Below are 13,661 nucleotides of genomic sequence, written 5' to 3' on the forward strand. Positions count from 1 at the left end.
AATGTTTCAAATATGAAAAGATAATCATAACTTAACTTTAAACTCAACAAATTGGTTATCTCATATATGAAGTGAAGACGATTGATTGTTGAAGTAAAGACGATTGATTGTTGAGCAAATTAACTTCAAAAGCGTATCAAAAGAGTGACAAACTGTTATTGAGGATCAATATTTCATCGACTCCCATTTTGAATGATTAATTGTAAAATCTAAAAAGTCGATTATTTTCCGATAGAGTAACAAAAATTGTTAATCAATCGTGGCGCAAAAGCAACTACATGTCTTGATGTTCGTGTAAATGGCTTGATGATTTTTTTAGAGGGGGAGTATTAGACACCTCACTTTCTAGTAAATGCACCCCAAATGGTTTAGATATACGTCTCCACATGACCCACCATTGATCACTTTCACTCATTCCCGCAATAGTGTGGGTCTCATATATGTTGAATTTAATGATTTTTATGAATATATATTAATTTTTTAAAAAATTGATCACGGATGGTGAATTTTGTATACTACGGATCCATTTGGTAAACAATTTTAACAATAACATATATTGTAACATATATTGCAATAGTATATATGTAGTAGTAGATATTATTCATGAAATGACAGTAATGTTTGATCATAATTTTACTAGTAACATATATGCTATTAAAATTGTTATGAAAATTACTTGTAAAGGTATTACTTGAAGGATATTATCGTCACTTCAATTAATGTCTTGGACAAAAGTGGAAAATGTTGAATTTTTTTTTAGAATTATCAATCTATGCGCCATTTTGAAAAGGACATATTATTGTCCCAGTTTTTGCCCATAAAAATGTTGTTATTACACGAAGACAATATATTATCTCGGCTGCTTGTACAATATATTGTTGTAAAAAATTGGTTCCCGGAGCCTATGAATTTGGGTCTCATAGTCACCGTAAGTTCCCAAGCAATGGGAGGAGCCAGGGGCTCTGACCGCGTGCCTATTGAAGAATGAGTCGACGACTCATAGGCAGTGACTGGTTAAGGGAACCCACAAACCGTAACGAAAGAGAGTGACTCATAGGCAGTGACTTGGTTAAGGGAACCCACTGAAACCGTAACGAAAGAGAGTCTTCATAGGGCAATTGTCACTGCTTATGGACCCGAACCTGGGTGATCTATCCATGACCAGGATGAAGCTTGGGTGAAACTAAGTGGAATTTGGGTCCCAGCCGTTTCCAAAATTTACCATTTGTTACCAATTTTAAAAAGAATTAACATATGTTCAAAAAAAATCATTAAATTAACATGTATTGCACTCACACCTACCGTGAGAATGAGTGAAAGTGATCCAATCTCCACAATCCGATGAGCGCTTACGGATGAAGCTCGACAAATAGGCAGCCCAAAATGATTTGGGTTTGAAAAAAAAATATATATATATACATATATATATATATATATATATATACACAAAACAAAAGGTCAAATGTGGACGAGCAACAATCGAATCGTCAATCCAGAGAAATGACGACTGAAACGATATCTCGGCCTTGCTATACCTCGACTGTTCTTCTTAACGAAGAGACAACTGAATCATCTCTCGTTCAAAACACAGAACAGAGGCTCTCATCAAAAAAAGAAATATTCAAGAGCAAAGAAATATTCAAGAGCAAAGAAAACCAGATAATTACAACGACAATCAAATCCAAAAGCTAACAATGAAAACTTGGGGTTTGCCGTCACTGGATTCTCTGTTTACAGAGAGAAGAGAACAATTTGCACTGCGAGCAGCGGCTACTGCCATCCCTGGAGTGACGCTCCCCTAACCCTAACCAACCCTGGTCACCCTTTTAAAAGAAACTTGAACCCGACGTGGGCTTATTGTCTGGGCTGGGCTTGGAGCTGTTTCGGTTTCTACTAGTGGAAACAAGCTTGAGCCCCGTTTCTGTCGAGTGAACATGGGCCCATTTCCAAAGATTGAAGTGGATCCTTGGGCCACGCAAGATATAATGAATATCGGAGTGAAGATTGAAGGTCAACGAATATTGATAAAATGTCCACTCATCCTACGGTTAACAACGACTTAAGCCTGTCATCCCAATATGATGAAATAGTATACAGTGGGAGAAGCTTAACGCAGCTACTACCGTCTAGGGTTTCTTCTGCTTTCCCAAAAACCCCACCAGGCCATCAGTCTCCTGCACAGAGCTCAACATCTCTCAAAATTCCCATCTAGTCCCTTTTCCTTCGAATCCAGCTATTGAGAAACTGCACCAGCTGAATAATATTTTCAACTGTAATGCTTCGTCAATTGTAAGTACTCTGTTTCTCTTCGTCTCCTTATTAGTTAAAGCTTGTAATTGAATACGTCAAAAAGATTGGAACTTTTGATCTTATTTTGATACAATTTGAGCTTTGCATCTATACAATTTTGCGACTGCGTGTGATTCAGCGGGAGCGAGAGGGATTGAGAGGGAAAGTATTAACATATGGGGAAGTCTGGAGGGAGGAAAAAGAAAGGCGGTGCTTCAAATCAAGTATTGGGTGATATCTCAACAGGCCCAAAACCTAATGGTACTGTTGATTTCGATTCTTCAATTACTTTGAAGAGAGCTCATGAGCTCAAAGAGGAAGGGAACAAGAAGTTTCAGAACAAGGATTATGCTGGTGCTCTTGAGCAGTATGATAATGCTCTTCGCTTAACTCCAAAAAGCCACCCCGACCGTGCTGTGTTTCACAGCAATAGGGCTGCTTGCTTGATGCAAATGAAGCCAATAGAGTATGATACTGTTATTGCTGAGTGTACCCTGGCACTTCAGGTCCAACCCGGGTTTGTTCGAGCTCTGCTCAGAAGAGCTCGTGCTCTTGAGGCAATGGGGAAGTATGAAATGGCAATGCAAGATGTTCAAGTGTTGTTGGGAGGTGACCCAAATCACAAGGATGCTTTGGATATTGCTCGGCGCTTGAAGACTGCATTGGGTCCTCACCAGGAGGCACAGCAAGACCTGCAGAGCCGCCCATCCCCTGCAGCACTTGGGGCCTCTGCAGTTCGTGGTGCCCCAATTGCTGGGCTTGGGCCTTGTTTGCCAGCACGGCCAGTTCCAAGGAAGACAGCTACTTCTCTAGGGGGATTGACTGTATCGTCTGTTAATAAGGCGGAGAAGGCCCAAATAAATGCAGCAACTGAAAATGGTTCTGAGACCAAATCCCAGTTTCCAAAAGTAGTGTTGAAGCCTTCGAATGGTTCTTTAAAAGCCGCAGCCAATCCAAGCAAGGATGGCCTGGGAGACCACCCTATATCTGCATCGGTAGCAGGTCGTGTGCATTCTTTGGAGATGGCAATTCGATGGAGGCCATTGAAGCTTGTTTATGATCATGACATAAGGCTGGCCCAAATGCCTGTCAATTGTGCTTTTAAAGTGTTAAGGGAGATAGTGAGCCAGCGTTTTCCATCGTCAAAGTCAGTTTTGATAAAATATAAAGATAATGATGGTGATTTGGTGACGATAACCTCTACTGCTGAACTCCGATTGGCTGAGTCTTCTGCTGACAGGCTCCTTACAAAAGAACCTGATACAGACAAAGCTGATTCAGTTGGGATGTTAAGATTGCATATTGTTGATGTAAGTCCAGAACAGGAGCCACCTTTATTGGAAGAAGAGGAAGAGAAACCTCTAGAAAGCGAGGAAACCAAGGGGGATGAAAGTGTCTCTCATTCATCACTTAGTGAATCTTTGGTTGAGGCTCCTGAGACTGAAATTGATAAGATAGAGAAAGAAGTCCCAAAAGAGAAAGCAGGAGCTTCAGAAGATCCAGAGAGCAAGGAGGTGGAGATGGATGATTGGTTGTTTGAATTTGCTCAGCTCTTCCGGTCTCATGTTGGTATTGACCCCGATGCTCATGTTGATTTGCATGAACTTGGGATGGAGCTCTGCTCAGAAGCTCTTGAGGAGACTGTAACAAGTGAAGAAGCCCAAGGCCTCTTTGACAAGGCTGCATCAAAGTTCCAGGAGGTAGCAGCTTTGGCTTTCTTCAATTGGGGCAATGTCCATATGTGTGCAGCAAGAAAACGGATACCTTTGGATGAATCTGCTGGAAACGAATTAGTGGCCGCACAGCTTCAAACAGCATATGAGTGGGTTAAGGGGAAATATTCTTTGGCTAAGGAAAAATATGAGGAAGCACTCTCGATCAAGCCAGACTTCTATGAAGGGTTGTTGGCACTGGGGCAGCAACAGTTTGAAATGGCAAAGCTTCATTGGTCATTTGCACTTGCTAGGAAAATAGATTTCTCTGGATGGAATTCTACAGAAACACTTCAGCTTTTTGATAGTGCAGAGGAGAAAATGAAAGCTGCAACTGAGATGTGGGAGAAGCTGGAGGAACAGAGAGCTAATGAGTTGAAAGATCCAATTTTAGCCAAGAGGGAAGAATTGTTGAAAAGGAGAAAGAAGCAAGGAAGTGGTACTGACGGTGAGCCTTTGGGAACCACTGGTCATGTTGAACTTTCTGCCGAGGAAGCAGCAGAACAAGCAGCTCTGATGAGATCACAGATTCATCTCTTTTGGGGTAACATGCTCTTTGAGCGATCTCAAGTTGAATGCAAATTAGGGTTTCGTGGTTGGGAGAAGAACCTTGATGCTGCAGTTGAGCGATTTACGCTTGCTGGGGCTTCTGAAGGCGACATTTCAATGGTTTTGAAGAACCATTGCTCCAAGGGAGATGCAGCAGAAAGGGAAGGGACAAAAGTTCAGGAGCTAAATATTGATGTGCTTGGTGAAGCAGATGAGAATAATGAACTGAGTAAAGTGTGAGAGAGGAGGATTTGCAGTCCAGGTTGGCTTTGATGAATTGCATTTGCATTCCACCTCAATAAGTTTTTTTTGGAGGTGAGAAATTTTTCTTTAGAATCGATAACTCGTGGTGGCAACAAGGTACTCAATAATTTTGCTTGTATGCCATGGTAACTCTGGAGGTTACTATTTTCGAACATTGTTTGCATACTGATGATTTAATTTTAAACAAATTTATCCACTTCAAATCTGATATTTAGTATTTCTTCTCCATCTTAATTGTTTGGTTTGTAAATGCACCCTCGATCTTTATGAGGCATGCTGATTTTGTTTTCCTTTTTTTATTGTTATTTCAGAATTCTGATATAACATGTACTCTCACTTCATAAAACATGCTCTCTTTGAACTCGTGGCTGTGACTATATAAACTTTGGAAAAAGAGGTTAACGATCGAGACAATATGTATTCTGCAGTATCATATTGCATGATGGAGTGAAATTGAATTAGAGAGTAGCTAATGACTACCATACCGGTGGTGTTACCTTTGTTGCCACAATTGATTAATAATTGAGAAGTTTGGTAACTTCCGGTGTACTTTCCCTAGCCAATCTTACAGTAATATGATTTTTACCATGTAATTTTGACACCACCACTTTTTATATCCAATTGTGCTGTCATGCAAAGTCTTTATTTTTCCTGGATCACACCAAGAAGGCTAAACCTTGGTATTCTCCCTTGGTTGGTGCTCTTTTGCTTATTAGTTTGTTTCATACGACCACTTCCATGTTAGCTTTTTTCTTCTTTCTCCTCACATGAGCTCCTTTTTATATCCACTGTAAGTTTTGGCATAACTAGACTCCCCAAATGCATTTGTGATCTCTGAAACAAAGGTGTGTAAATTTTCTGAGCTTATCAGCTGCTCCTCAACATGTGTAAGGTAGGGTTGAGAATTTCATTCATTATTCAATACAATAATGAATTGCATGGTCCCATTTCAGCTGTTATAAGCATTATATGTCTTGAATTAGTGTACTGTTTTCCCCTTCAATTGATGGATCTGAGTGGTTCAAGATGGATAAAACATTAATGGTGACTGGATATCAGTCAGAGGTTTCGTGTTCTCATTTCTCTGCCATCTATTTTAGGGCTTTTTGCTGTTCTTTTCCATTCCCAGTACACACATCGACAAATTCCAAGCATTTTCAAACGGAAGAGGAAGACAATCAACACAACCATTGTTTATTAACTTAAATATTCTTCCTCTGGATCTAAACTCTTCACGTGTAAGACTGTACAAATAGACACAGAACCATACTTTTCATAAATCGAGTTTTCCTGTGCCCTATCTTTTGAATGATAATAGTTTGATTATTCTGCTGCGAGACTCATGCTTGACAGTGCCAATTTTGGCTTGCAAACAACACTAGGTGTTGAAAAAAGACACGTTACAGCCAACTGTAACCCAAAGCTGATCAATTTTGAGCCGAGATACGGTGTGAAAAGATAACGCAGATTGACATTCACATATATTGGGTTGAACAATGATTCATCTCACAAATTATGTTAATGGAAACATCCATAAACTTGAATTCATGACCTTCAACTTATGCTAAGAGTAGCCGAGATCAAATTTATCATCTCAACCAATCCGTTGTCCCAAAACTCTATACCCTGCCATATTAGCAGAGCCACTTTTGTCTATGATTGAAAAGTTAACCTCTAAGCACGAGCAAATGGAAAGCAAGGGCCATGAAAAGAGCAGTGCTTTTGGGAACATAGTAAAGCCAAACTATAATCTTATTAGGAGAGAGTTTTGCTGACTTTTTCTACAAAAGGACTCTTAAATAGTTAAATTAACACGACAACAGTACACGACAAGATCCAGCAGATATTATGAGATACATGTAAACTCTCACTAACACAATATTAAAACCCACAAGTAAAACTCAGCTTAACAACATAAACCAGACAAAACCCAATTCTTAGTCAACTCAAACAGTGGCAATAGGACCCAGTTTGGCAGTGGATTCGATGCTCTTCATGGCTTCAAATCTTGGCTCCTTGGCCTGGAACTTGAGTCCTGCATACAGCTTCATGTAGTCCTCAAACACAAATTTTGGGTAAATTTCCTTTGTCTCTGCTTCTTTCTTCAACAATGCAGGAGCTGGATAGATTACTGCATCACCTCCTGGATTGTAAAATGATGCTATGGACATCCTTGTTCCATCTGTTTGAGCAATCACTCTGTGCATCACACTCTTGTACTTTCCATTAGTGATCACCTACACATCTCAAAACAAAGTGATTTCAATTTTCAAACCAAACCCATTTTCTTACATATAATTTGAGATCAAAAGAACAACAAAAGGGCAAGACTTTGATTTCTACTGTACCTCAAGTTGGTCACCTAAGTTGATGACAATGGAGTGCTTCATGGGAGGAACATCAATCCACTGCCCGTCTTTGAGTAGCTGGAGACCACTAACCTTGTCATCTTGGAAGAGCAGAATAAGGCCACCAGCATCAGTATGTGCCCTGAGACCCTTAATCAGGTCTGGTTTAGGGCATGGAGGGTAATTGCTGACTTTGGTACCAAAAGTTGGGCCTCTAGACCCATAAAATGCCTTCTTCAGATAACCCTTCTCAAGCCCAAGATTCTCACAGAGCAAATCCAGAAGTTGCTCTGCTAGTTTCTCCAGTTGCTTTGCAAACTCCTTCATAGCATTCCTGTAAAACCAAAGGAGTTGGATAAATTAGTCTCTTGAATCTTAATCATTCACTGACTAAGCTTATAACCAGTGGGTTTAATAGATTAATTTGCCTGTAATCATCTTCAAGATCAGGGATTTCATTGATGTTTGAATCTGGTAGGTGGCGCAGGTAGAATGTGCTTTCCCAGTCTAAGTCACTGATTTCAGATTGAACAGCTTCAAGTCCTTTGCTTTCCACCATTTCTTTAAACCTCTGTTCCATGCACTTCTTGTAGTGCTCCTTAGTCAACCTCTCCACCTTGTCCATAAACTCATGAGAAATCCCATGATTCACCAACTTCAACAAAAAAAAAACCTCAAAAATGTCAAAACTTTATATATACATATATATACACACACATAGAAGTTAGCAGTCACAAGCTTGATTTGTGTACAGAGATATATATATATACCTCAAAGAAGCCCCAGTTCTCACAGGAATCTTTGATCAAATCCATGGTTGCAGCTCTCTCTTCACCATTGATCTTTGACAAATCAACAATTGGGAATGCCTCCATAGTTGTCCTGTGCTTCTCTCACTGCAAAAAAAAAAATGTAATCTCTCTTGCTTAATTAGTCCAAGTCTTTACCACTAACTCTCTGCTTGTGAGAATGGAAAATTAAGGAGTGCTATTTATAGGCAACCGAGCGAGTGGCAAAATGGGAATAAATCTGAAAACGTTAATTAAAATTTTTGAAATAAAAGAGAAGGCAGAGCGGAGTATACTCGTGGAGCATGTATGTAGATCACATCTTGATGGACCCCTACCATCTTTTGTCCTCAAGCCCACAACCATGAGTGACGATAGTTGTTTATTTTTTTATTTTTATTTTTATTTTACCTTTATCAGTGTTGGAGAGGCGACTGACGAGCATGTAATCCAATGATAAAGTTAGAAGATCTATAACTTAAAAGTCATATGTTCAATTCTTAAAAACAATCTCTCTACATTATGTGAGTTTATGGGGTAAAATGTGGGTATATTCCGTCTGAACCTGACCTCGTTCGTCACGGCAAATTTTTACATGAGAATTTTTATCTTTACCTTTATTTAGCACTTCCAATGGTGTTATTTTTGTTGGATAGATAAAAATGTATGAGATTTTGTGTTTTGTTGACGTGACTGTATTGAAAGATGTGTTTTGCTGATGTGATTATATTGGGAGACGTATGTGGCTGTATTGGGATTTTGTGTTTTGATAGAGTTTTGTTGTGAACAACATGGAGACATGAGATTTTGTTGGCCTCTATGTTGGGTGGGAATGAATAATGTATAGGAATTTGTATTTTGCTTATGTGATTATATTGAGAGACGTGTATTACTGATTTAATTATATTGAAAGATGTGTTTGACTTATTTTTTATGTAATAGAGATAAGACCCAATATTAATTTTTATTGGGTCATTAAATTTACACCATTGAAAGTGCTCAGTCCTAAGACCCAGCAGTTGCTGTTGGGTGGTACACTTCCTTGCTTTCTTGAGACTTGACCCAAACCTCCATAGTCCTCGATCCACCACAGTGGCTTCGGCTGCTACTTTTCCCATGCACGCAGTACTAGCTAGCTATGTAGCAGTACGATGTAATAAGAATTAAGATGATGAATTTCTAAATGAAAACGAATTATTCTCCATATATATTTATTTATGTGGACATAATTGTTCAATATTAATCTTAATTATCTTGTTTTAATGATGCTTAGGTCTGATTACACTAAAAATAAATGAATTAAAACAAACCAAGAAGGTACCTAGGAAACTGACTCTCACCTGCCTTTGTTTTTTTTTAAAAAAAATTTCATGTTATATGGGATATAATATAACCTTTTAATATTGTCATTATGAATATATTTATTATATGTAAGCCGCCTTTACGTAATATTGACCATGTATGTATCAACCGTGACCAAGAAACTAAACAAAGTAGGCTTATTTAATAATAGTTATATGATTTTTTAATGGATTGAAGCTCTATAATTCCTTAGAATCTATTAATAGTGGAGAAAATATCAGATAAAAAACAAAAGTGTTGGATTAAAATTGTGGATTCTATTATCTAAACAAATTATGGAGCTCCCATATCACTCTATTTAATTAGGGAGAACCCAAAACGCATATGACTACTTAATTACTATTACTTTACTCCCATGAAATCCCAATCAAGAGATCCAGGGAAAAATGGAATTAAATTCAAGGTGTGAAAAGATGTTAATCAACTAAGTGCATCCTTGGAATTATGGCAAATGTACTTTTTTTATTTCTTTAATTGTGTCCTATCTTTGGATCAATAATATGTGTTGCCCTTTTTAGTTCTTTAATCATGGCAAGAACAACCCATATAGTTCATTGACGGCAAAGCATGCCAACAATAGGTAGAAATCATCATAACTAGAAATGCAAAACAAAATGAAATAAAGTTGAGTGAATTTCATGTAAAAAGTAAAAGTTTGATTGAATTTTGTAAATAAAAAACGAACTCAAATTATCAGCACACGTCACACCGTTGGGTCCCAACTCCCAATCAAAGATTTTGAATTTTTTTTATGCCACTAATTATTTATATGTCACAGTATTAATTAAATCTCCATTGAAATCTAGAATTTTCAACAAAATTTAATTTCATATTAATTAATGCATGAAGGAGATGGATAGAGATTGGTCAGTGTGTCTTTAATTACTGACTTGATTGGAAGCTGGTCTTCGAAGAAAAATATTGGTCGTCTCTTTGAAGATTGACCTGTTCCAAATAAATTAAAAAGGGTGAAATTAACTAGCCAATAAATTGTCTAATTCAGTAGTAGAAGAAAGTCAGAAACTCCAACTGTCAGCAATAGTAGTTAGGCACACCAAATTTAATGAATTTTTCCAAATTTTAGAAATAAATTAACTAACCGAGGAAAAAAAATTTGAGGTTTAATTATGTGGTCTGTGAGTAATTTTGAACTGCATTATTAATTTGGGATTTTATATACTTAACCAGTTCATTTTTCTTCACTGAAAAAAGTTCCATAAATGCAAAGTAATGCTAGTGCATGCACATGCATATATGTTGCTAATTTTCTCATTTTCTGTTTGGTGTTTGGCTACCAAGAAAAGTTCCTATAAAAGCTAGACCACCTATAATTGGGTCGTGAACAGGCTGTGTTATGCAGTTATACATGTAATTAAGATATATGCACCTTCATTTGTGGCCTATCTTGATAAGATTTACCATGTTTGAAAATAAAGACGTCCTCACCAGAGAAGAAGAACTCTCTCCCTCTCTCTCTCTCTCTCTGTCTATATGTGTGTGTGTATATATATACTAATAATTATGCATTATGAAAAATTGAAAATTATAATAGATACTTGATTATATCGTTACATAAATACAATGCTGTATTATATATATATAATGTTATCTAATATGAGTAATAGTGCGTATTTTCTCTTATTCTAGTTCAATGTTCATGCATGAGTGGTGTTTGGTTTCCCGGAAAAAAAGGATCCTTTTTCTTGTTCTGGATAAGTCATTTTGGGGTTACCTAATTAGTGCCCATGTTGTGTTCTACAACAAACCAAATGTGGCAAGAATGGATGATCAGCTCTCTGTGGATCTCATTTCATATATAGCCACGTACAAAAGTTAATCAATTTTATCTTTTTGCGATTGAAGCATGGCCATCAGGCCATGTGTGTACGTATGTACAATATATATATATATAGGCTTGGATGGCATTTTCCGTCTACTGATATATAATACTATATAGATTATAATTCTATTAGTCATACAATATGCAGAAAAATATATATTACAGGCCCCTGGTTATTTAAATATTGTTGAAGATCTTTGAGGATCTAAGGGAGCTATAACTAAACAAACTAACATACAAAAAAAACCCAACTAATTATATAACAAAATGAGTAAATTACGATCAATATTTCTATGGTCTAAGACATGCGTTGAAGGTTGAATTCTTGACTTTGCGGATATCGTTTGTCAATAGTCACACACACACAACATTAAACAGTACTGTCTGAACAACTTATGAATCCAAGGTTGGTGTCAGAAATCCACACCCCCTCATACAATCAATTATATTATCCGCTTTGAGGTTTCACTTCTCATGTATACATTGGATTATCTTCACAGGTTTGTTCCTTCCAAGCTCAACAAGTGGGTCAAGACCCAACTCACCAATCAAAGAAAAATGCTTAATTATTTGTTAACGGGTGGGCTTAGGTTTATAAACTACGTATATATAGTTGGGATTACCAACCGATGTGAGACTCATTTTAACAGTTGGTTCAAACTAACACATGTTTATGTTTACTCCACAATCACATCCACCATTTACGTGTGCATTCAAAAGTGAAAAGGAAAAGAAGAAGAAGAAGAAGAAATATATACGTGATATACATGAGGCCACGTGGCTGACAGTTGGATAGTGAAGATACAGATGTGTGATGCCATGTCAAATCCCCTAAATCATCGGCGGGCAATGATGCATCATGCATGTAGTGTATGTCCACTTCTTGCTTAATTATCAAAATTCAACAAAATGAGATTGAATTTATCTTTGAATAATTTGTGGTTCAGTCTATCAGACCTTTACACATATGGATAAGATGTACTTTATCATATGTTATCATTTGCACAAATATTGGAGGGATGAGGACCATATTTATGCGAGACTTTAATATGTTGGACCATATTTATAAGTGGATTACATGGGTTAGAGTTCTTGTCGTACACTCACCTTGTGGGTGATCCATTTATAAAGACATTTGAAAGGCTCAGCAGATGGAGGTCTTTAGGGTCAAGTTTATGTTCAAATAAATGTTATAATTTGAAGAAATTTGAGAGGGATGAGACTGTGAGAAGAAAGATGTTAAAAGTAGAAGAAGGAGGTTGGAGAGACTTGGGCCTAAAGACCCTAAATTATTTGAAGTATTGTTCACGCTCTGAACCCAAGACCCGCGTGGTTTTGTCATTTCAAAAAACACCTCGAGTGTTATTATGTAGAACCATGTTTGGTCTTTAATTACCAAAGTGATATGGAACTTTAACATCATAGATAATCATAACATGCTATAGGCGTGCCCATTAATGTTTGTTCAAGCATTACCATTGGCATCGTGCTTGTGGACCATATATATATGTTTTAAACTATAGAGATTCGATGTACTACTAGAATGATTTAGAAAAACAAATGGGGTCCTCTATTTGATGGATTATATCTCAACTTTACTTACCAATCTATATCTATAATTATTTATAGCAAAAGGAATCGGATCATTAGGCCTTTAATTTGCAAATTGTTATGTTTTTGGCTCTTGTGATTCGATTTGATGGAGTAGACTTTGCACCATAAAATTCGTGGGGACCAATTAATTATATACATCCATATATTTTCAACTAACTTTCCGTGATTATGATTCGCTAATGATATAAATTATACACCTTAATCAAGAAAGAGCATCATATCTCTTGGCCCCCACATCATATAAATGCTTTTTGTTAAAAAGGTTTTAGTTGAATATACAAAGCAATTAATTAGCATATGATCTTGGAAAGATTAATTGGGAATGGAGTTCGGGCTTGAAAGCATCTATTGATCCGACCTCTCACTTTATTTAGATTGTGATTATCAATATTGCATGAAAATGCATGTGAAGGCATTGAATATATAATTATAATCCGGCATTCATGCTCTTGTATGGGAATTGTGTTACTTTATGAGTATATATATATATATATATATATACACACACACATTTACGTCCAAAGAAGAATCTCCTCTCCCATCTCATGTTGGATCCCATTTTATTGGAAGATGAAATGCATTGTCGTTAGGTTATTGCATTGACCAACGAAGACAAGGCAGCTCAATAATGACAACAACACAAGTTAGTGTTATAATTTAAAATCCCACCTTTTATTTCCAAAAGAAAGCAATATTGTGACAGACATAAGGCGCGCAACTCCAAAATTAGGGTCTAAACAGTCCGTTATGGATTTTTTTCTTCAGTTTTTTTATATCAATCGGTCGGTTATTTCGATCGGTCCTTAATAAAAAAAATTAAAAATAATCGATTAATCGATCAATTCGGTTTCTGTGATTTTTTAATACCCACTCCAAACAGTACACCCTTTGCACT

At 37.0% G+C, this 13,661-nt stretch overlaps 2 protein-coding genes and 1 non-coding gene across 3 annotated transcripts; 1 reads left to right on the plus strand and 2 right to left on the minus strand.

The window, feature by feature from the left end:
• Window positions 1-1,462: 1,462 nt before the first annotated feature.
• LOC120006767 lies at window positions 1,463-1,588 on the minus strand. Its single transcript, XR_005470104.1, has one exon. It is a non-coding gene; the product is annotated as a small nucleolar RNA snoR111 (small nucleolar RNA).
• Window positions 1,589-2,105: 517 nt separating this feature from the next.
• On the plus strand, window positions 2,106-5,228 carry LOC120005680 (protein CLMP1-like). Its single transcript, XM_038855454.1, has 2 exons — window positions 2,106-2,289; window positions 2,429-5,228. The coding sequence occupies exon 2, from the start codon at window positions 2,466-2,468 to the stop codon at window positions 4,788-4,790; it is 2,325 nt and encodes a 774-aa protein (XP_038711382.1). The 5' UTR covers window positions 2,106-2,289; window positions 2,429-2,465; the 3' UTR covers window positions 4,791-5,228.
• Window positions 5,229-6,534: 1,306 nt separating this feature from the next.
• Window positions 6,535-8,121, minus strand: LOC120005171 (1-aminocyclopropane-1-carboxylate oxidase-like). The gene is made up of 4 exons (XM_038854661.1): window positions 7,933-8,121; window positions 7,591-7,817; window positions 7,163-7,496; window positions 6,535-7,051 (listed from the first exon to the last, which is right to left on the minus strand). The coding sequence occupies exons 1-4, from the start codon at window positions 8,035-8,037 to the stop codon at window positions 6,761-6,763; spliced, it is 957 nt and encodes a 318-aa protein (XP_038710589.1). The 5' UTR covers window positions 8,038-8,121; the 3' UTR covers window positions 6,535-6,760.
• Between the last annotated feature and the right edge of the window lie 5,540 nt (window positions 8,122-13,661).

This window comes from Tripterygium wilfordii, chromosome 9 (assembly GCF_013401445.1).
Source record: "Tripterygium wilfordii isolate XIE 37 chromosome 9, ASM1340144v1, whole genome shotgun sequence".
Lineage (NCBI taxonomy): Eukaryota > Viridiplantae > Streptophyta > Magnoliopsida > Celastrales > Celastraceae > Tripterygium > Tripterygium wilfordii.